Source organism: Alosa sapidissima, chromosome 13, assembly GCF_018492685.1.
Source record: "Alosa sapidissima isolate fAloSap1 chromosome 13, fAloSap1.pri, whole genome shotgun sequence".
Taxonomy (NCBI): Eukaryota; Metazoa; Chordata; class Actinopteri; order Clupeiformes; family Clupeidae; genus Alosa; species Alosa sapidissima.
Window position 1 is genome coordinate 9,441,912 of NC_055969.1, and position 23,114 is coordinate 9,465,025.

At 42.9% G+C, this 23,114-nt stretch overlaps 1 protein-coding gene across 1 annotated transcript; it reads right to left on the reverse strand.

Moving 5' to 3' along the window:
* Window positions 1-1,548: 1,548 nt before the first annotated feature.
* Window positions 1,549-7,961, reverse strand: ppp1r3b (protein phosphatase 1, regulatory subunit 3B). Its single transcript, XM_042060318.1, has 2 exons — window positions 7,697-7,961; window positions 1,549-3,627 (listed from the first exon to the last, which is right to left on the reverse strand). Exon 2 carries the CDS (start codon window positions 3,594-3,596, stop codon window positions 2,736-2,738), a length of 861 nt encoding a protein of 286 aa, XP_041916252.1. The 5' UTR covers window positions 3,597-3,627; window positions 7,697-7,961; the 3' UTR covers window positions 1,549-2,735.
* Between the last annotated feature and the right edge of the window lie 15,153 nt (window positions 7,962-23,114).

The following is a 23,114-nucleotide window of genomic DNA, read 5'->3' on the forward strand; positions in this document are numbered from 1 at the left end:
CCCCCCCCCCAAAAAAAAAAAAATTCCCCACTTTGTTTCACTGTCCCATTGTAGTGGCCAGGGAGTCCAGGCACACTCTTATAACCAGGACTTTAGTGGTATTCAGCCACTAAATGGCTGATTTCGTCCCCCTTCAAAATCCCCACTTTATTTCTGAAGTCACTGTTCCATTGTAGTGGCCAGGGAGAGTCCAGGCACATTCCTACAACCAGGACTTGCCTTAAGGAAACGTTCACCAAGACTATCCTGGTCAAGAGGCTGTGTGCGGCAGAGCTGATTTGTCTTCATCAGGACCTGGGTGGTGGTCCACATATTAGTCCCCCACTTAGCTGTCCCTCTCTGTCTGTCTCGTCACTGTTGTTCAAGCTTTCTTTGATGGTGCTTTTGCAGTCAAGATGAGTCTCCTCTCAGTCTTTAAGCAGATGTTTGTTTTGAATGAGAACTACACTTTTCTGTGTGTACAGTGTGATACTGCAAGAATAGTTTCTGTAAATATGTTTTCAAAAGTTGTAAAATATTTAAATAAAAGAAATATAGTATTTATACTAAAAAAAAACCCGTATGGTGTATTCAATGAGTCCCTGAAATGAATGCATAAAAAGAGATGGTTGGGGAAGTGCACGGATAAGCCTGACAGTTAGCCTACCTACGCATTACCAAACAGCTGGGTGCTTCGTGCTTGATAGACTACAAAGCGTAATGTCAGGCACTGTACCTAAATCGATGATAAGAGTTGCACACGAATGTCAAATCGTTGAGTCGCTGGATGCTGCCGCCTTCCTTTCTACCCAAAGGCCTCCAAGTCACGCGTAAGCAACACACGGAGAGCGCTCAGCTGATCGCTCTGAAGCGGGTGGGGGTAGCCAGGACATAGCAATCACGTGGCAAACGCTGCGAAATGCGCCGCTGAAACGTGTGGAGAAACATTAGTGTAGTCTATGCACCGGGTCATATCACACATCTGGTGCTCGGCCATTAATGACATTCGCGCAAATATGCATCAAGCATGTGCCTGCCAACATCTGCGTAGCATATGGAACAGAATACACTGAACCCCTCTATGTCTATCGAATATGGACAGTATTAACATTCTGACATCAACATGCGGACATCCTCTGGGCTGTTGTCATATGTCAACACTTTGACAGCTAGCCTATAACATTACCAAAAATAACATGCAATTATGGCCATTTAATGGTTTAGTTCGCGCATATGTTAATTCATTGTAGGCTACAAGAGCAAGCTGCAAGCTCTAACTGACGGCTTCAAAAATGAATCTAACCACAAAACACTACAACAGTCGGCACTGCTCAATTTCACATTTACCCGAGAAACTAGTTTATAGCCATCTCCTGGTGTGATGGATGTACACAACAATATGATAATGCCACTGACTGCACATGGTATGGATAGGCATTGGTACTCATGATGTTGAAATAGGCCACTAGGCCTATAGATATCAAAACAGACAGGACTTAACATCAGATGGTTAATGGATAGTAGCTAAATACTGCCATCATCCTGTAAGAGGCATGTACTACATCAGATGTATTTGTATGTATTTATTATTTTCAAAAAAGAAAAAAAAGAATGACTTACAATTCCCATTCAAATTAAACACCAGAGATCAATATATCCCTGACACAAAATTACACAGATTCACAGTTGTAAATTCACATGTGAAACACCTTTTAGTAAAAAGCAGCTGATTGCAACTGCATAACAGACAAAACGGTAGCAGGTGCTTGTGAATGTGCACATCCCTATAATCACTTAACACTAATTAGAAAAAACTAAGAAAACAGACATTCACTTAATCAACTATTGTGGTATTGAAGACACCATGTTTACATAATTTCCAAAAGGCAAACAAAAAGATTAATACCCATCAAAAGGGAACAAGAATCTGATGTGAACATGAAAAAAAAAAAAAAGTGTTCCTGGCCCAATGTTAAAACAACTAAAAGCTTTAAAGACATTTAAAAGTTCAACAAATAAGCACCACACCTTTTAACAGTTCTATTATGTGACTGCAATCAAAAGGAACAATTCCATTCTCAATTCTCCCTCCCAATCCAACAATCAGATTAATAATTTTGGTCTTATTCATGATGCCTTTCCTCAGCGCAAACAATTAAAGTACTTTGCCATTAAAAACAGCCTTAAGACCAATGACAATTAATATTGGCACATCATAAGGACAGAAGTCCCCAGTCATACTCATAAATAAACTCAATAAAGTAGCAGCTGTGTCAGAAAATACCATAACTGGGTTTACACTCTTTTTGCTCACTCACCCACTCTCCATCACACAGACACTCAAACATACACAACAAACATTAGCTCATCTGAGTGAGGAATCTAAAAAACACGAAATGGCCAGTTCTGAGAGAATCCTGAACACATTGAAGGATGCATACAACATACCTTTGTGCCTCTCAAAATTGGACAAAAAAAATTGTTTTCTTAAAAATGTTCCTCAAATGGAAAACCAACATCGGGCCCTTACAGGCAAGAAGCAATATTGCACAGGTGCACATTCCCATTCTTTGAATTCATCCTGTTTGGATTGGTGTAATAAAGCCAAGACACCGTCTTAGTTCTGAGTTAGTGTGTCTGAGGTCAGAAAGTGGTACTACCTTTACCCTGCACGCAAAGGAAAAAAGATGCCATCTCAATCTTCCATTGGCAAATATGAAGACAACAGGTCTGAAAGACTAGTAGCATTACAAGGACTAGTAGTAAGGCCCGATTTCCTCATAGCTTGCATATCCTGGCCAATTAGGGAAGATCCCATGAGAGCATCTGGGGCTCCCATAGCAGTCAAAGTGAATGCCCCAGTCACTGGTGTCATTTTGTATTGGACTTGTATTCTGGTGTTCTACCTTCAGCGAGGACGGAACGATCCTGTAGTTTTGCCCCTCATTGCTGTCCCAGTGTTGTACTCCGCTCTCCTCATAGAGGATGGCAAACTCGATACGCTCGTGCGGCCGCAAGTCACTGGGCAGGCTCACCTCGAAGGCGAAGGTGTCCCGGTTCTCGTCAGTGTAGGTGGCCTTCACGTACTGGCACGGCACATCGACGTGGCTCTTCCACGTGTCGTAGGTGATGCGCAGCTTGACCGACTTCTCGAAGGCCAGGTTCTTGACCTTCACCGTGCCCACCAGAGCCCGCTCCTGGAGCGTGCAGTGCTCCAGGCAGACGTAGTCGCGCTCCAGCCGCTGGCGGAAGAGCAGGTAGTCGGATGACGGCTGGGTGAAGGCGAGGACCAGCGTGTCCTTCTCTGACAGGCTGAGCGCCGAGCGCAGAAGTTCCTGGATGTTGAGCGGGGGGATGATGGGATCCTCGAACTCCGAGAAGACTTTGATCCTGGTGAGAGCCATGCCCCTGTGGTCAGCAAAAGACACCTGCTTCTTCTTTGCTTTGAGTGTGCTCACCTCGTCCAAACTGGACCACTGCTGGGAGCAACCTCGTTTGACTGTTTGGCCTTCATCTTGGTTCAGACATGGCTGTAAAGCTTTTACAGGCCCGGAGCACCTTTTCCCATGGAAGTCCCCATTTGCCAGGAAGAGTGGCATTGCTAAGTCTACTGGCATGGCAGACTTAGACGAGGAACTGTAGTGTGCACTGTATAAAATAAATAAATTCATTAGTCATCATTATCTGCTTGCATGTGTAGCAAAGAGCTTATGTTTTGGTAAAGGCTATTACATACCAGTATGGCCAAATGTCACATCAGTTTTACTTCTCAAATATTTACAAAGTAAACTGAAATGTATGCAGAGAAGCAGCTAAAATAGATTTTATCTAGGACAATCGTTAAATATTATCTAATAGTTAAATAGACCACACTAAACAGACACTTCTCATGACATAAAAGATCTTTGCACATTAACAAGTTCCAAAGTTCATTCTTTCTTGGTCGCATTTCATAGTGACATTTGACCCAGTGCAGATCTTTGCACATTAACAAGTTCCAAAGTTCATTCTTTCTTGGTGCCTTGGTGTTAAAGCAGCTATACATTATAAATCTCTGACAAAAACAGAGTATCCCATTATCCCTCCACCAGCATGACCAAACAGTGGCAGTGCACAAAGCAAGGTCTATAAAAACATGTTTCAGTGACTTTGGTATGGAAATAAAATGACTGGCCCCTCTCAGAAAAAGATTCTCTAAAACAAACATCTTTGGGATAAACTAGAACAGACATAGTGAGCCAAGCCTTTTTATCAGTGCCTAACTTCTCAAATAATATTCTAAATGAATGGGCAAACATTTCCAGAGAAATTCTAAAATCATACACTACTTTTGGCTACAAAGTGTATGCTGTGAAACTGTGAAAAATGGTGATGTATTGCAATTTTTAAAAACTAATTTCTAAAAAAACTTTCATAGAAGCCTACATAGGATAGCCTGCAACACTGCATAAAGTGTTAGTTATTAGAAGACAGAACATAAACGTGTCAATAACCTGGGCAGATGGTCGTTACAACAGCTATATACATTAGGGCTGTCAAAATAACAAAAATTTAACGCTGATCAATCGCATTTCATAGTGACATTTGACCCAGTGCAGTCTGGCTATCATGACTGAAGGAGGCAGACAAGAAAGCACTGCTTTCAATGACACATTTAGCCTAGGCTTACATTTAATTAAGAACGCCCAGACCAATACTGTTGACAGGAGCATCAATCTACTTTTTCTGCAGTAGACCTAAGGAACTTCTGTTGCCTACCATAGGAGTTCGTCAAGTCTGAAGTAGCCCCTCAATGCAAATCAATCCGGAGTTAGGCCTACGACAGAGACGGTTGATCAAGTTACCTATAGAATCTTTGCCTACGAGTTAGCACACCTCTTGATGATAAAATAGGCCGCCAGCCTTGTCAAAGTTTTTTGTTCTTTGCTAACGTTTTGCTGAGCCTACCCTATGACCGACTAACTAACCGACAAACTCCTGACTACATTTGTTGCACACTGAGACAAAATGTTTATACAAAAGTATGTAGAAGATGGTAACATTTATTTCCATTCCAATGACTTCACACATTACATTTCCATTTGCACTTGTAGGCTATGCTGCTATAATTTCTTTGTTCCTACTATTTAGTTTATTTTCTTGAACTGCTCTCTCTCAGGCTCTGCTATTTTTACAGTGCATGAAAATGCACTGTACTGTTCTTCCTAGGCTTCTTCTTCTTCTTCCAACACAGTTAATGCAGCTTCAACCGTTTAATGTAGAAACTTCATTCAAACTGTGTTACGTAGGTCTTACTTAGGAAATCTGGGCTTTGTATTTCTCATCTTTGTAACTTTTATACTTTTTAAACTATTAATAAAAAACCTATTCAAAATGTACCCATAGACTTAACATGATATAGGCTAATCAGTGACTGATTCGAAACAAAGAGGCAACCATCAAAAGCCGAGTTAAGATCAAACGTCCAGATAAAATGTCCAGATCTTGCGTTTACATGAGATTTCTCTATATCAGTGACATGCACGCCAGGTCAAAATCAGGTCATTTATTTTCGTGGGGTTTATCACTAGGTGGCAGGTCTCGTTAGATCTCTTCCCAGAAACTTTGCAGGCAACACTTCTCAGGTCATAAAAGACGCAATATCTCCATTTCTAGAAAAACAGGAATTTTGATGAAAACTAGCCACTGTTTAGCAGGATTTCTCAGGAACAAAGGCGTGTAGAAATACACGGTTTGCACCCACAGAGCTTAAAGTCTCACCTTTCAAACGAGCCATTGTATGTGTTCATAGCTATAACACAGAATATGCTGTGGCTGTACAAAAATCAACAATGGTCTGGATTGCTGGCACTCTAGGACAAAGCTTCTGAAAACAGCTTGGCATTCAATGAGTTAAACCTCATCTACCTAGCAAATAATTTAACCATTTAAACTATCCACCTATTTAACTGTTCAGTTCATTCTAACTATATTAAACCTCATCTACCTAGCAACCAATATAGTTTGCTTTTACTCTGTATGATATTTTACATCATATTTTTTGCATTTTCATGCACTGCATTTCCTTCAGGAAATGCTTTTCTAGTTTATCCTGGACTGCCCCCCCTACTGGATAGAAAAGGTATAGTAAGTAAGTATATACTCTTTTGATCTCGTGAGGGAAATTTGGTCTCAGCATTTATCCCAATCCGTGAATTAGTGAAACACACTCAGCACACAGTGAAGACAGTGAGGTGAAGCACACACTAATCCCGGCACAGTGAGCTGTCTGCTACAACAGCGGTGCTTGGGGAGCAGTGAGGGGTTAGGTGCCTTGCTCAAGGGCACTTCAGCTGTTCCTACAGGTCAGGGTTCGAACCGGCAACCCTCCGGTTAGAAGTCTGAAGCGCTAACCAGTAGGCCACGGCTGCCCATAGGCAACAACCTAGTAATTATGTGAATAAAAATCTACATGTTTGAATGGCCAAAAATAGGATAAATCATGGGTGGTATTCCACACATTACCTTGGTGTTAGGGTAGCCTACTCTGCACATGTAAGTGAGTGGTAACTTCAGTCATTTGCATTTATCATGCAAAAAATCTGACACCAGGAACTATGCTGATGCTTGACCCAAAGGGAAAATCATAATAAAAGAGAGACACGTTGAACTTTAAACTCTAGAATGTTGGTTTGGCTGTTCATTGATTCACTCATCTGCCAAACTTGTTTTTAAGATATGTTCATAGCAAAAATGGATGTAAGTGATTAGTTTACATTAATTAATCAATCACAGAGTGTGTCATTCATTAGATTATTTGTTTTAATCGATTGACAGCCCTAGTATACATACATCCATACTACAATAGACTATCACCAACAAGCTTCTGAAGACCGCTTTACTGGGATGAATCAGGACTGTGACTAGGCGGTCTGGAGCGACCTCTAGTGTTCACAATCTGAAGCGCACGCGAGTCCAACAGTCTTGCAAGTTTTACATCCAACACCAATTAGCGTTAAATGTAAAATAATTATCAATAATTTGAACAGTGATTGTCAATAATTTGATCAATTTAGGGTACCCTATACAAAGAAAGATACTGGATAGGCCTAGGGTATTTGCAAAAGCAGCAGTCACCCTGGATTAGTCTAGCCTACTCTGAGAATTGATCAGACCTAGATTAGATCTACAGGTTGGTTAAGACAAAGTCCTTTAAACTGATTGATTTCGAAAATTAACAAATAAATAACTTAGCCCTAATACAGGCTAAATAACCGCAGGAACAGTCTTTCCGACACAACGTGTAAATAAAAACGTGTAAAAAAAAAAAAAAAGTGCCATCAAGCTACAATAACGTCTAAAAATCCAGTGTAATCGTCATAACTATTCATTCGACAGAAAAAAATAATGCTGTCGTTGATATGGCCGCATTTCCTTGTGTTTAGAAGCTACAGGTGTAGGCAAAGGCTACTTTTCTTCCTGTTTAGTTACATTGTGGTCGCTTACGGATAGTTCGGTTAGACGGTTCATGTCTACAAAGCGTGATTTAGATCTAGGCCTACTTAAAAAAACAAACACATTTCAAAGACCCAAACACAATAGGATATGACAAGACACTGTAGGGCCTACTTCCAATGATTTCTTGCACTTTAGTGATTTCAAGAAAGCCATTTAAAAGGCCTGCTCAACTGACTTAGTCACAACTCGGAGTGAGTGACAAACCTGCGTTTTAACTTACCAGGATAATTGGCGAAACAAGATAGCCTTTTGCCTGCTCTTCCTTATATTAGTGGCATGCTCTTTCTGTCTGCCGGCCCATGGTCAGTGGATTTGTCCGGGACTGCTACTTCCAACTCATTGAAGGTAATAATTCCCTTGCAGTTGGATCTACGTTACATAGGCTACCTTCTTTCGCATCAAAGTGGAACGCTCTCACGGTGTTAAACCCAAGATCACACCGGGTGCACGTGGACATGTAGTATAAACCAATCACAGACGACTCATTAGGCATGCTGGTCTCATCCCATAGGGAGTGATCCATTGCCCTCTTTGGTATGTAAATAGACCTCTCCAGAATAAGTCCCGCCCAAGGGGGCAGGCGAATTCCCGGAAGTAGAAGAATCGACGTAGGCTGGAGGGACCACCTCTCTGCTAACTCCCATAGAAGTCCATTCATTCTAGGATTTTTTTGAAATACCATAACTTCATATAACATATATCCTGTGCCGATATTGTAGCTTCTGTGTAATCCACATAAACACGACAAAGGCAAAACAGACTCCACTACCTCATCCGTAACGTTGGTTACCCGTAAGAAGAATGGTTAGCTTGTTCGGTTGGAGGGAAGCTAGCTTTGACGTAATCTCTCTTTCGCGCCGTAGGGAGATTACCGTATTGTTTGGATAAGAAGCTCAGTCCACCTTACTGTCTATGACGGTAACTCATAAGCAAAACCTAGCATACACGACCGTATGTTAAGGTAAAGCATTACACAGAGGCAACCTAATAATAATAAAACAAGTAAACCTAATTTTTTTAAAAACGGCACTAATCATTACAGAGGTTTTCGATGGATTGACCGTAGGTCGGAAAAGTGGAAAGAAGATTAGCTTCAAGGCTGTAACTTTTTTGTTTTGTTGACTGTTTTTGAAGATGATCATGTATGGTAGCTTCAACATTAACATGACTTGGTGAGGATGATATTAATAATAATACATAAATAAATGTTTAACTTTGATTCAATTTTGAAGGCGAAGGAAGTGTGAGAAGAATTTCTGTGTATCTATCATATGAGTTACAAGATTCAGTTCGATGGCTAACGTCACGAAGTTAAGTGTGAGTCTGCGCAGTACTGGGGGGACCAACTGAAAAATCGTTCTATTTGACTCGGTGCCCTCCCATTGAAAACGACGGAGTCTGTTCGTCCATTTCTTTTACTGTCTATGGTCCCGCCTCCGTAACTTCCGTATCCATCCAACTTCCGGGCGTCGATTGTCTATGGGAAATAACATGGCGTTTCGAAATATCATACCGGTAAAACATCTGTAGGTAGCGAAGTAGAAAAAGCTGGTGGACAGATTGGCCTACACACTTCTGCCATCTAGTTTCCACTAGATTTTCTGTGTAGGCCAATCTGCCCAGCAGCTTTTTCTTCTTTGTCACCTACAGAGTTTGACAGGTACGATCTTTCAAAACGCCATGTTATTTCCCATAGACATTTGACCAAAGATTGTTAAGGCGGAGCAAGATACTTCGTCGTAGTTCATGTCTATGGGCGCGAAATGGGGATCGAATCCTGTCTGCATAAAGAGGCGTGTCGATGACGTATTGACGAGCGTACGTTGCAACCGGCCAACAGCAGCTGCATAAATAACCGGCGCACATCTGATATAAGGTTGATTTTCTCCAGACGGGAATGCTCAAAAATGCTAAAAATGTACCTGAAATGTTCAGAAGGGTTTGAGGATCATGAAAACGTGCCCGAAATTCACATTCCTAACTCTATAGAACCAAGACCTTAGCATATGTGGTGAAATTCTGAGCTATGCCCATAGACTTCAATGGAGCAGTCGCTGCCTCTGCTCTGCATAAAGGGGGATTTTGACCCCCCCCTCGTGCGATCCGGGTTCCCGGAAGTGGCTCCTGATGAAACATCTTGCTCCGCCTTAACAATCTTTGATTTGACGACCGAAGGTTGGATGGATACGGAAGTTAGGAGGCGGGACTTATTCCGGAGAAAACATCCGGATACACCTAACTTCCGGGCGTCGAATGTCTATGGGAAATAACATGGCGTTTCGAAATATCATACCTGTCAAACATCTGTAGGTGCCAAAGTAGAAAAAGCTGGTGGGCCGATTGGCCTACACACTTCTGCCATCTAGTTTCCACTGGGTTTTTTGATTGTCGGTGCCGTTAAAGTAGAAATATATCAGTAAGAAGCACTAAGCTAGTGCACGCTTCAGACGCCGTGACTCCCCCAGTCAAGGTTGCATAGCAATAGCAATGTTTCATAGTTTGTCTTCACCGAAATGGAGTTCGTGACACCAGAGCCTGTCTACGGAGGTGGCACTAACCCTGCGTGAAATCATCATGTTTGATAGGTTGTTAATACATTCTGAAAACATTACTGTTCTGATCAAGGTCATGCAAAATAAAGCTATTGACTCAATACGATTCAGCCTCTGATTCCTAGTCTGCTTATCATTATCTGTTTTTCGTGAAAACAAATCTCATCTCGTCATGTCTTTAGTTAGCCTAGAAATCTAGACGCACCCTAGCGGCGGCAAATGCTCCTGGGGAGGTGCTACCTAGCGTTCATGGGCTTCGGAAAAACCTTTTCCCCAGTGAAAACGTTGTAGTTCATTTGTAGTCCATGTGGCCTTTCATGTCCAACAGTTTTAATGTGAACTTGGGAATTTGCCTGTTTTTCACTTGAAGGCTGCATATCTTTCTTTCACAAGCGTCTCACTATAATTTAAGCAAATACAGTTGTTTATTTAGGATTTGTGCGTGTTATGTTTTAACCTTTGTTGTGGCATCCATGTTTGTCACACATTCCGACGGCAAAGCACATGAACACTTGCTGTCAGAAAAACAAAGTAGCCACGGGGGCGGTCCTTGTCATTCCGAAGTGCCTTGAATGCACCATTAGGAGATGTGGGAAGATAATTGCATCATTATTGCATCATACTGACAAAACCAAAGTCGAGGCACAAAGTAAGAAAAATGTTGCTTTCCATAGATTTACAATCAAGGAATTCAACCAATAGCTAACAACTAGGATTGCTATTTTCTGTTATGCTATGTTTTTACATGTCCTTGTGGGAACAGTTCCACACCCACTCAGTTCCAAATACTGTTCAACTGTTGTCTGCTCATTCATGCAGCTCATTTTATATAGGGTACTGCTCAGATCTAAAGACAGTTTTTTTCCCTACCAGACCGACAGGCAGCTCTTCATTAGGTAGGCTACAACCAACAACAAAGAACATACAACAAAGACATATTTACAGGTCAACAACAGTCTAATTGGTGGGCCTATGTTATCTCACACTGCTACTCTCAGAAAAGTAAACTGTGAAAATTGACAAGTTAATAGAGAGGCCTGCAGAAGGAGAAACATGTTAAACCTTCATTTTTTTGTAATGTTTTATATAAATATCTGGTTTCAGCTCTCTTGAAGTACTTTGTCAAATGTCATCATAATCCAGAAAGAACCATGGATGCCCAGGAGGTCAAACTCTTGATCCATATCTGTCAGGTGTTCTGGCTAAAAATTGACCACAGATTTCATCATACAGGTTTACAGTTTTTTCTGAATGCTTAAACACAACTGTGATTCTTATAGCACAATTTCTAAAACTATTAATACTTATAGCAAAACCACTCACTGAGTTCGCAAAACTAAAAGCACAAACACTGCTTTGCACTCAGTTTGCAATTTTGTAACACACTTTGCACAACTGTAGGCACAATTCACTGCACAGCACTCTTTTTGCGAAACTGTAAACACAACTCACTGCTTTACACTCAATTTCCAAATGATCAACACACTCCTAGCAAAACTATACACATGTATGGCTATTATTTATGCCATTTTGCCAACTGTTTGGCACACTGTGACATGTGAAAACTGTTTTAGATAATTAGTTCACTTTGCAATCAGCCTAAGCACTATAAATAAGCCACAGGTAAGCTGTCTGTGTGGAGTACAATGGAGAGAGCAGGAAGAGTGAGAATTAGAGGAGGCCGAGGAAGAGGACGTGGAGGTGAAGAAGTAGGAGGAAGAGGAGGAGGAAGAGGAGGAGGAAGAGGACGCGGAGGTGAAGAAGCGAGAAGGAGAGGACAACAAGGACAAGGAGGTGAAGTTAGAAGGAGAGGACAAGGAGGAGCAAGAAAAGGACGAGGAGGGGGAAGAGGAAGGGAAAGAAGAGTAAGAAATAGAATTACTGATGACATCAGAGCTACAATAGTGGACCATGTCATCAACCATGGAATGACCCTGAGGGAAGCTGGCCAACGGGTTCAGCCTAACTTGAGCCGCTACACTGTAGCAAGCATCATACGGACATTTCGAAATGAGAATCGGTTAGTACAGTCACTTTTCACTAAGTTTTGTAGCACTGCCATACTCTAATGAGAAACAACAATACCATACATGTAAAAATACTGACATTGTTACTTTACAGAATTGCTAGACGTCCAGATGTTGGGGGCAGAGGAAGAATGTTCACTGCTGAACAAGAGACCCATATAGTCAATATGGTGATTGCAAATAATGCCATAAGGCTACGGGAAATACAGCAGCGCATAATTGAGGATTACATCAACTTCCAAAACATAAACAATGTGAGCATTTCTGCGTTATCTTGTATACTTGCCCGCAACAGTATCCGCATGAAACAAGTCTACAGGGTCCCTTTTGAAAGAAACAGTGACCGTGTAAAACAACTGCGATATGACTATGTGCAGGTAAGCTATAGTATCATTGGTACTGAATCTGGAAGTACATGGTGCCGGGACACTGTAGTAGTATGCAAACACTGCTCACCACTGGCAGAGTTTATGATCATAAAGTGCCGTCCTTTTTACCTGCCAAGGGAAATTACTGCGATTCTGCTAGTCGCAGTATACATCCCGCCTACCAACAACAACAGCGATAAGAACGCGGCTCTTAGTGAACTGTACCAGGCTGTCAGTGAACAACAGACGGCACACCCAGACGGTTTCACCATCTTCACTGGAGATTTTAACCATGCTGATCTTAAAACTGTACTTCCAAAGCTACACCAGCATGTTGATTTTCCAACAAGAGGAGATAACATCCTGGACCTGGTCTACACTACACACAAAGGAGCATACAAAGCCACCCCCCTCCCCCACATTGGACTTTCAGACCATATCACTGTTGCTAATGCCCGCATACAGACAAAGGGTAAAAGCGAACAAACCGGTTCGTAAGCAGGTAAAAGTGTGGCCTGAGGGAGCCTCCGATGCTCTCCAAGACTGCTTTGACACAACAGACTGGGAAATGTTTAAGCAGGCAGCCACTTACAACAACCGGACAGACATAGAGGAGTATACAGACACTGTAACCTCTTACATCACCAAGTGCATCGATGATGTGACCCACACAAAAGACATCATCACTCGGGCTAACTGGAAGCCATGGCTGACAGGGGATGTCCTCAGGCTGCTGAGGGCCAGAGACAAAGCCTACAGAGCTGGGGATGAAGCTGGCATGAGAACAGCGAGAGCCAACCTGTCCCGTGGCATCAAGGAAGCAAAAAAGGAATACACTCACAAGATAACCACCCACTTCAAAGACAGCAGGAACGCACAAAGCCTATGGCAGGGCATTCAGGCCCTCACGGACTACAAGCCCACGCCACAGAGCTGTGAGAGCAACATCCCTCTGCTCAACAACCTGAACCGCTTCTTTGCTCGCTTTGAAGCACAAAACAGCACCTGCCCACAGAAGACCCATCCCCCTCTACATGAGCAGCCCCTGTGCCTCTCTGCCGACAGCGTGAAGAGGACACTTGCTGCTATCAACACCCGTAAGGCAACAGGTCCAGACAACATCCCAGGTCGTGCGCTGAAGGACTGCGCAGGGGAGCTTAAGGATGTCTTCACAGACATCTTTAACACTTCCCTGAAGCAAGCCATCGTCCCATCATGTTTCAAAGCTGCCACCATCATACCTGTGCCGAAGAAAACTGCTCCATCCTGCTTCAATGACTACCGCCCTGTGGCACTGACACCCATCATCATGAAGTGCTTTGAGCGGCTTGTCATGTCACATATCAAATCCATTCCCCCCCCCACCCTGGACCCCTTCCAGTTTGCATACCGAGCCAAGCGGTCTACAGAGGATGCAATCTGCTCTGCCCTCCACCCAGCCCTCACCCACCTGGAAAAAAGAGACTCATATGTGAGATTGCTGTTTATAGACTTCAGTTCTGCATTCAACACCATAATACCACAACAACTCATCTGCAAACTTGACAAACTGGGACTCAGTACCTACCTCTGCAACTGGCTACTGGACTTCCTCTGTCAGAGGCCCCAAGTAGTACGTGTTGGCAACAATACCTCAAGCAGCATCACACTGAGCACAGGGGCCCCCCAAGGCTGCATGCTCAGTCCGCTGCTCTTCACCCTGCTGACGCATGACTGCACTGCAACCTACAGCAACAATCACATAGTGAAATTTGCTGACGACACAACTCTGGTGGGTCTCTTCACCAAGGGCGACGAGACTCAATACAGGTTGGAGGTCGACCATCTGACCACGTGGTGCAGGGACAACAACCTCCTGCTGAACGTCAGCAAGACCAAAGAGATTGTTGTTGACTTCCGGAGAGGTCACACCCAACACCTGCCACTGACCATCGACGGTGCTGTGGTGGAGAGAGCGAGCAGCACCAAATTCCTGGGGGTGCATATCAGTGAAGACCTCTCCTGGACCACCAACACTGCATCACTGGCGAAGAGAGCTCAGCGCCGCCTGTACTTCCTGCGGAAACTCAGGCGAGCAAGTGCTCCACCAGCCATCATGACCACATTCTACCGAGGCACCATTGAGAGCATCCTCTCCAGCTGTACCTGTTTTTCACTTGAAGGCTGCATATCTTTCTTTCACAAGCGTCTCACTATAATTTAAGCAAATACAGTTGTTTATTTAGGATTAGTGCGTGTTATGTTTTAACCTTTGTTGTGGCATCCGTGTTTGTCACACATTCCGACGGCAAAGCACATGAACACTTGCTGTCGGAAAAACAAAGTAGCCACGGGGGCGGTCCTTGTCATTCCGAAGTGCCTTGAATGCACCATTAGGAGATGTGGGAAGATAATTGCATCATTATTGCATCATACTGACAAAACCAAAGTCGAGGCACAAAGTAAGAAAAATGTTGCTTTCCATAGATTTACAATCAAGGAATTCAACCAATAGCTAACAACTAGGATTGCTATTTTCTGTTATGCTATGTTTTTACATGTCCTTGTGGGAACAGTTCCACACCCACTCAGTTCCAAATACTGTTCAACTGTTGTCTGCTCATTCATGCAGCTCATTTTATATAGGGTACTGCTCAGATCTAAAGACAGTTTTTTTCCTACCAGACCGACAGGCAGCTCTTCATTAGGTAGGCTACAACCAACAACAAAGAACATACAACAAAGACATATTTACAGGTCAACAACAGTCTAATTGGTGGGCCTATGTTATCTCACACTGCTACTCTCAGAAAAGTAAACTGTGAAAATTGACAAGTTAATAGAGAGGCCTGCAGAAGGAGAAACATGTTAAACCTTCATTTTTTTGTAATGTTTTATATAAATATCTGGTTTCAGCTCTCTTGAAGTACTTTGTCAAATGTCATCATAATCCAGAAAGAACCATGGATGCCCAGGAGGTCAAACTCTTGATCCATATCTGTCAGGTGTTCTGACTAAAAATTGACCACAGATTTCATCATACAAGTTTACAGTTTTTTCTGAATGCTTAAACACAACTGTGATTCTTATAGCACAATTTCTAAAACTATTAATACTTATAGCAAAACCACTCACTGAGTTCGCAAAACTAAAAGCACAAACACTGCTTTGCACTCAGTTTGCAATTTTGTAACACACTTTGCACAACTGTAGGCACAATTCACTGCACAGCACTCTTTTTGCGAAACTGTAAACACAACTCACTGCTTTACACTCAATTTCCAAATGATCAACACACTTCTGGCAAATCATACACATGTATGGCTATTATTTAAACTATTTTGCCATCTCTCTGGCACACTTTCTCATGTGAAAACTGTTTTAGATAATTAGTTCACTTTGCAATCAGCCTAAGCACTATAAATAAGCCAAAGGTAAGCTGTCTGTGTGGAGTACAATGGAGAGAGCAGGAAGAGTGAGAATTAGAGGAGGCCGAGGAAGAGGACGTGGAGGTGAAGAAGTAGGAGGAAGAGGAGGAGGAAGAGGACGCGGAGGTGAAGAAGCGAGAAGGAGAGGACAACAAGGACAAGGAGGTGAAGTTAGAAGGAGAGGACAAGGAGGAGCAAGAAAAGGACGAGGAGGGGGAAGAGGAAGGGTAAGAAGAGTAAGAAATAGAATTACTGATGACATCAGAGCTACAATAGTGGACCATGTCATCAACCATGGAATGACCCTGAGGGAAGCTGGCCAACGGGTTCAGCCTAACTTGAGCCGCTACACTGTAGCAAGCATCATACGGACATTTCGAAATGAGAATCGGTTGGTACAGTTACTTTTCACTAAGTTTTGTAGCACTGCCATACTCTAATGAGAAACAACAATACCATACATGTAAAAATAATGACATTGTTACTTTACAGAATTGCTAGACGTCCAGATGTTGGGGGCAGAGGAAGAATGTTCACTGCTGAACAAGAGACCCATATAGTCAATATGGTGATTGCAAATAATGCCATAAGGCTACGGGAAATACAGCAGCGCATAATTGAGGATTACATCAACTTCCAAAACATAAATAATGTGAGCATTTCTGCGTTATCTTGTATACTTGCCCGCAACAGTATCCGCATGAAACAAGTCTACAGGGTCCCTTTTGAAAGAAACAGTGACCGTGTAAAACAACTGCGATATGACTATGTGCAGGTAAGCTATAGTATCATTGGTACTGAATCTGGAAGTACATGGTGCCGGGACACTGTAGTAGTATGCAAACACTGCTCACCACTGGCAGAGTTTATGATCATAAAGTGCCGTCCTTTTTACCTGCCAAGGGAAATTACTGCGATTCTGCTAGTCGCAGTATACATCCCGCCTACCAACAACAACAGCGATAAGAAAGCGGCTCTTAGTGAACTGTACCAGGCTGTCAGTGAACAACAGACGGCACACCCAGACGGTTTCACCATCTTCACTGGAGATTTGAACCATGCTGATCTTAAAACTGTACTTCCAAAGCTACACCAGCATGTTGATTTTCCAACAAGAGGAGATAACATCCTGGACCTGGTCTACACTACACACAAAGGTGCATACAAAGCCACCCCCCTCCCCCACATTGGACTTTCAGACCATATCACTGTTATGCATACAGACAAAGGGTAAAAGGGAACAAACCGGTTCGTAAGCAGGTAAAAGTGTGGCCTGAGGGAGCCTCCGATGCTCTCCAAGACTGCTTTGACACAACAGACTGGGAAATGTAAGCAGGCAGCCACTTACAACAACCGGACAGACATAGAGGAGTATACAGACACTGTAACCTCTTACATCACCAAGTGCATTGATGATGTGACCCACACAAAGGACATCATCACTCGGGCTAACTGGAAGCCATGGCTGACAGGGGATGTCCTCAGGCTGCTGAGGGCCAGAGACAAAGCCTACAGAGCTGGGGATGAAGCTGGCATGAGAACAGCGAGAGCCAACCTGTCCCGTGGCATCAAGGAAGCAAAAAAGGAATACACTCACAAGATAACCACCCACTTCAAAGACAGCAGGAACGCACAAAGCCTATGGCAGGGCATTCAGGCCCTCACGGACTACAAGCCCGCGCCACAGAGCTGTGAGAGCAACATATCTCTGCTCAACAACCTGAACCACTTCTTTGCTCGCTTTGAAGCACAAAACAGCACCTGCCCACAGAAGACCCATCCCCCTCTACATGAGCAGCCCCTGTGCCTCTCTGCCGACAGCGTGAAGAGGACACTTGCTGCTATCAACACCCGTAAGGCAACAGGTCCAGACAACATCCCAGGTCGTGCGCTGAAGGACTGCGCAGGGGAGCTTAAGGATGTCTTCACAGACATCTTTAACACTTCCCTGAAGCAAGCCATCGTCCCATCATGTTTCAAAGCTGCCACCATCATACCTGTGCCGAAGAAAACTGCTCCATCCTGCTTCGCTTCAATGACTACCGCCCTGTGGCACTGACACCCATCATCATGAAGTGCTTTGAGCGGCTTGTCATGTCACATATCAAATCCATTCTCCCCCCCACCCTGGACCCCTTCCAGTTTGCATACCGAGCCAAGCGGTCTACAGAGGATGCAATCTGCTCTGCCCTCCACCCAGCCCTCACCCACCTGGAAAAAAGAGACTCATATGTGAGATTGCTGTTTATAGACTTCAGTTCTGCATTCAACACCATAATACCACAACAACTCATCTGCAAACTTGACAAACTGGGACTCAGTACCTACCTCTGCAACTGGCTACTGGACTTCCTCTGTCAGAGGCCCCAAGTAGTACATGTTGGCAACTGCACTGCAACCTACAGCAACAATCACATAGTGAAATTTGCTGACGACACAACTCTGGTGGGTCTCTTCACCAAGGGCGACGAGACTCAATACAGGTTGGAGGTCGACCATCTGACCACGTGGTGCAGGGACAACAACCTCCTGCTGAACGTCAGCAAGACCAAAGAGATTGTTGTTGACTTCCGGAGAGGTCACACCCAACACCTGCCACTGACCATCGACGGTGCTGTGGTGGAGAGAGCGAGCAGCACCAAATTCCTGGGGGTGCACATCAGTGAAGACCTCTCCTGGACCACCAACACTGCATCACTGGCGAAGAGAGCTCAGCGCCGCCTGTACTTCCTGCGGAAACTCAGGCGAGCCAGTGCTCCACCAGCCATCATGACCACATTCTACCGAGGCACCATTGAGAGCATCCTCTCCAGCTGTATCGCTGTGTGGGGCGGAAGCTGCACTGAATACAACAGGAAAGCCCTGCAGCGCATAGTGAACACAGCTGGAAGGATTATTGGTGCTTCACTCCCCTCCCTGAAGGACATTTACACCACCCACCTCACCCGCAAGGCGACCAAAATTGTGAGTGATGCAAGTCACCCCGCTCACAATCTGTTTGATCTACTGCCCTCTGGGAAGAGGTACAGAAGCCTGCGCTACCGCACTACCAGACTCACCAACAGCTTCATACACCAAGCTGTAAGGATGCTGAACTCTCTCCCTCCTCTCCCCCCTCCACCCTCAGCTACATAACATCCTGGACATTGGACCCACAATGGCCGCCTGCACTACTCCACTTGCACACTTTACAACTTGTTGTTGTTGTCCTGAAAACACAACACTTCTGCTGCTCTTACATAACTTGCACCACTATGCCACTTTCCTTCTTACTTAGGTCAAACAGAACTACCCAGGCCTTTTATTGGCCTGACTTTGCACTAGTATTTTATTGACTGTCTATGCACAATTTCAACCAAATTTTGCTGCTCTTATTTTTTTCATTATTATATGTGCCCTCTTATTTACTTATTTACTTACTTTTTTGTTTACTTGAATTTTATGTTTGTCTGTGGACTTAAATTGGTAAAATATGTCTTGTCTTCACCGTGGGATAGTGAGAAACGTAATTTCGATCTCTTTGTATGTCTGGAACATGTGAAGAAATTGACAATAAAGCTGACTTTGACTTTGATACTGTAGTGCTGTGCATGGGCCTGCTATGCTGCATTTGTTTTGTCTTTTCCAGAGGGTGATGGAGCTAGAGGCAGATGCCATGGGTCATGAGCTGCTTTTTGTGGATGAGGCAGGTTTCAACCTCACTAAAACAAGGAGACGTGGCAGGAACATTATTGGACACCGGATCAATGTCCCAGGACAACGTGGCGGTAACATCACTATGTGTGCAGCTATAAGTCAGAATGGCGTTGTTCACCATCATGCAACTCTAGGCCCATATAACACTGCACACTGTATTACATTCCTGGACACCTTACATGACATGCTCACTAATGTTCAGGGACAAGAGCAGACCAGATATGTCATCATATGGGACAATGTTAGCTTCCATAGGGCTGCTTTGGTCCGCAACTGGTTTACAGATCACCCGCTCTTCACAGTAGTCTACCTCCCCCCATACTCTCCATTCCTAAACCCAATCGAAGAGTTCTTCTCTGCCTGGCGCTGGAAGGTGTATGACTGTCATCCCCATCAGCGCATAGCCCTTTTACAGGCAATGGAGGAGGCATGTGGGGATGTTGACCAGGCATCATGTCAGGCCTGGATACGGCATTCCAGAAGATATTTTCCCCGGTGCCGTGGACTAGAGAATATTGCATGTGATGTAGATGAAATTTTGTGGCCGGACCCAGAGAGACGACATGATGTAGACTGATTTTTTTGTTTTTCTCTGTGAAATTACTACAGTATTTTGTGTTTTGACTTGGAAAAAACCACTTGTGTTTGTTTTGATGTGTCTAAATAAACACTGTAATACTTGATGTTTGGATCCCTGTATGTTTACAGAACTATGACAAAAGTATTACCTCAAACTGACATAGCCTACCTTGTGCACAGAGAAAGCAAAAGCCAGATGTGTTTTTTTTATTTATACCATTAGTGTGTAGTTGGCACATTGTGTGCTTATTATTGTGATGGCTTGTGTTTACTGTTTGATACGAAAACACCATTTTTACGAAGGTGTGAAGAGTTAAGCAAGGTGTGTTAGCTTTTTCAAGAGAACTACAATGTTTTGCTGATTGGGTGAGAGGTTTTGCCATTTGTGTGTAGAGTTTTGGAAAAAAAGCCATAGTTACAAAAAATGTGCTTAAGCAATCAGAAAAAACTGTAAGCACATTTTTTGTAACTATGGCTTTCTCTTTTGTAACTATGGCTTTCCCTTCCTCTTCCCCATCCTCCTCTTGCTCCTTCTTGTCCTCTTCTTCTAACTTCACCTCCTTGTCCTTGTCATTCTCTCCCTCTCACTTCTTCACCTCCGCATCCTCTTCCTCCTCTTCTTCCTCCTACTTCTTCACCTACACGTCCTATTCTTCAGCCTCCTCTAATTCTTACTTTTCTCACTCTTCCTGTTCCCTCTATTGTACCCATTGTATATTACCTGTGGCTTATTTATAGTGCTTAGGCTGATTGCAAAGTGAACTAATTATCTAAAACAGTTTTCACATGAGAAAGTGTGCCAGAGAGTTGGCAAAATAGTGTAAATAATAGCCATTGTGCCTACAGTTGTGCCAAGTGTGTGTTACAAAATTGCAAACTGAGTGCAAAGCAGTGTTTGTGCTTTTAGTTTTGCGAACTCAGTGAGTGGTTTTGCCATTTGTCTGTAGAGTTTTGCAAAAAAAGCCATAGTTACAAAAAATGTGTTTAAGCATTCAGAAAAAACTAACATATGTCATTACCAAACGTTAGTGATTGAACTCCAATGATTTCAAACTTCAGACAAGTGTCCACCAACCAGGAAATAAACGTTTGCCAATGAATAGGCCAGACTCTTTGCGAAGTCAGATGATGCCCTGCGAGAACACCATGTCCGAAACTGTTTACCGCTCATCTGATATAAATGCATAGGCCAACAGCTGCCGACTGTACAAAACCGCAAATCACAAAAACAAACTTCCAAGATACAACCCCAAATCAGAAAAAGTTGGGTCGTTGTATAAAAAATGAGAATAAAAACTTTTTTATATAGTGGTGGAAATGGGCTTCCATATAGATCAGTTCTAATCTTGGTCAAATTGTTCGGTGTCAGTGTTTACTGCAATACAGCACATTTTCACATCCGTCTGGAATGTTACTTTGCTTAATGTTCGACAAATACTAGTGTGTTTGCACTCTTTGAAAACTCAGCACCCTAGTCTTTGGCCACTTTAAAGCCACTCCAAATTTGCACAGTTCTGTGTACTTAACAGAATTATGAAATTCAAGCATAGGTCAAGATCATCCTGTTTTCAGTGTCGTTCAAGGCCTGTTTTTTTACCAGGGAAACAGCAACCACCACCATGATGTTGAGAGCAGGAGCCATAGCAGCTCAGAGTATTTTTATACAGAGAATTTCAGATATACAGGAGAGGTGGGAAATTCGTAATGCTATAGGCGGGGGATTTTCCATAGCGGCCAATCAACAACCAAGTCTATTTACCAGCAAACACAAAATCACCAACAAAACAACATTTGTGGGGGCAAAAACATCACCAACAGAACAGCCATCAACAGCATATAACTGGGATTATAAAACAGACACGAAGATGAGCCTAAAAGACTTATTCTTATGGAACTCAGATAATAGTTGAGCAACCATGAGTGATCTCACTACGTGCCTTACATTGTATGTGTATGAAGTACCTTCAATATCTTCTAAATCACATTTAAAAGTGCGCCTGTTTGAGATCAGAGTGATTCAACTCTTGACTAGCCCTCACATCACCTCTCTTACTTTGTTATTAAGAGGCTTTTCTCTCACAAATGAAGGGAATTTTGTGTTGTGAAGATGTATTGCAATTTGCTCAAGTCTAATCTTGGCCCAGGTATTTACAGTAATACCATGTGGTCATCACTTTTTTACATTTGGGCAATTCCATGCAAAACTGTCACGTCCATAACACAAACACAATGCCATGGTATGATGTGAATGATGATCACTTGAAATTTGAGCATTCGCTCTTCTTGGTTGTAGAACTTACATGAAAAACGTTCATTATAATAGTAATTTCAAGATAATAATCATTCACGTCATACAAATACCATGGCATTTAGTTGGCGATATGGACGTGACAGTTTTGCGTGGAATTGTTCATTTATATTTTAAGGGCCAATTTCCTGTGCGTGGATTAAACCTAGTCCTAGACTAAAAGACAAGTTCAATAAAAATCTCCATGGGAATGTTCATTCCAAACTGGTTCAAACTGGCCCTAAATGTTTACACCTGTAATCCACACACATTTATCTGTTGATATAACTGAATGCTTATTACTGACTTTGATCAATCTCCATTTAACCACTGTGATATATGCTTTCACATTTGTGAGGCAAAACACTTAAGGCTCCTATGTCCACATGTACACTATGCCATTACTTACGGTATATATAGTATGGCATGTTTGGTCTGGTGACTTTGGTCACTGTCAAGAGGTCAGTTTCCATTGTGCAACATAGGGTTCAGATCACCAAGTTGAAGAACCCACCCAGAGGACAGGAAGAATTAAAAAGAGATCTCTCTAGTGTATTTCTCTTAGACATGATTGAGCTTAATTTAACTTAAACAATTTTGACCATTTCCTTGAATTTCTTAATTTCAACTGTCTTTCTTCATGACTCTGCCCATGTGTAATTTAAATGCAACTTAAGATCTCAAAATACTCAGGTCAGATTTCAATAAGAGCAGATTTATTT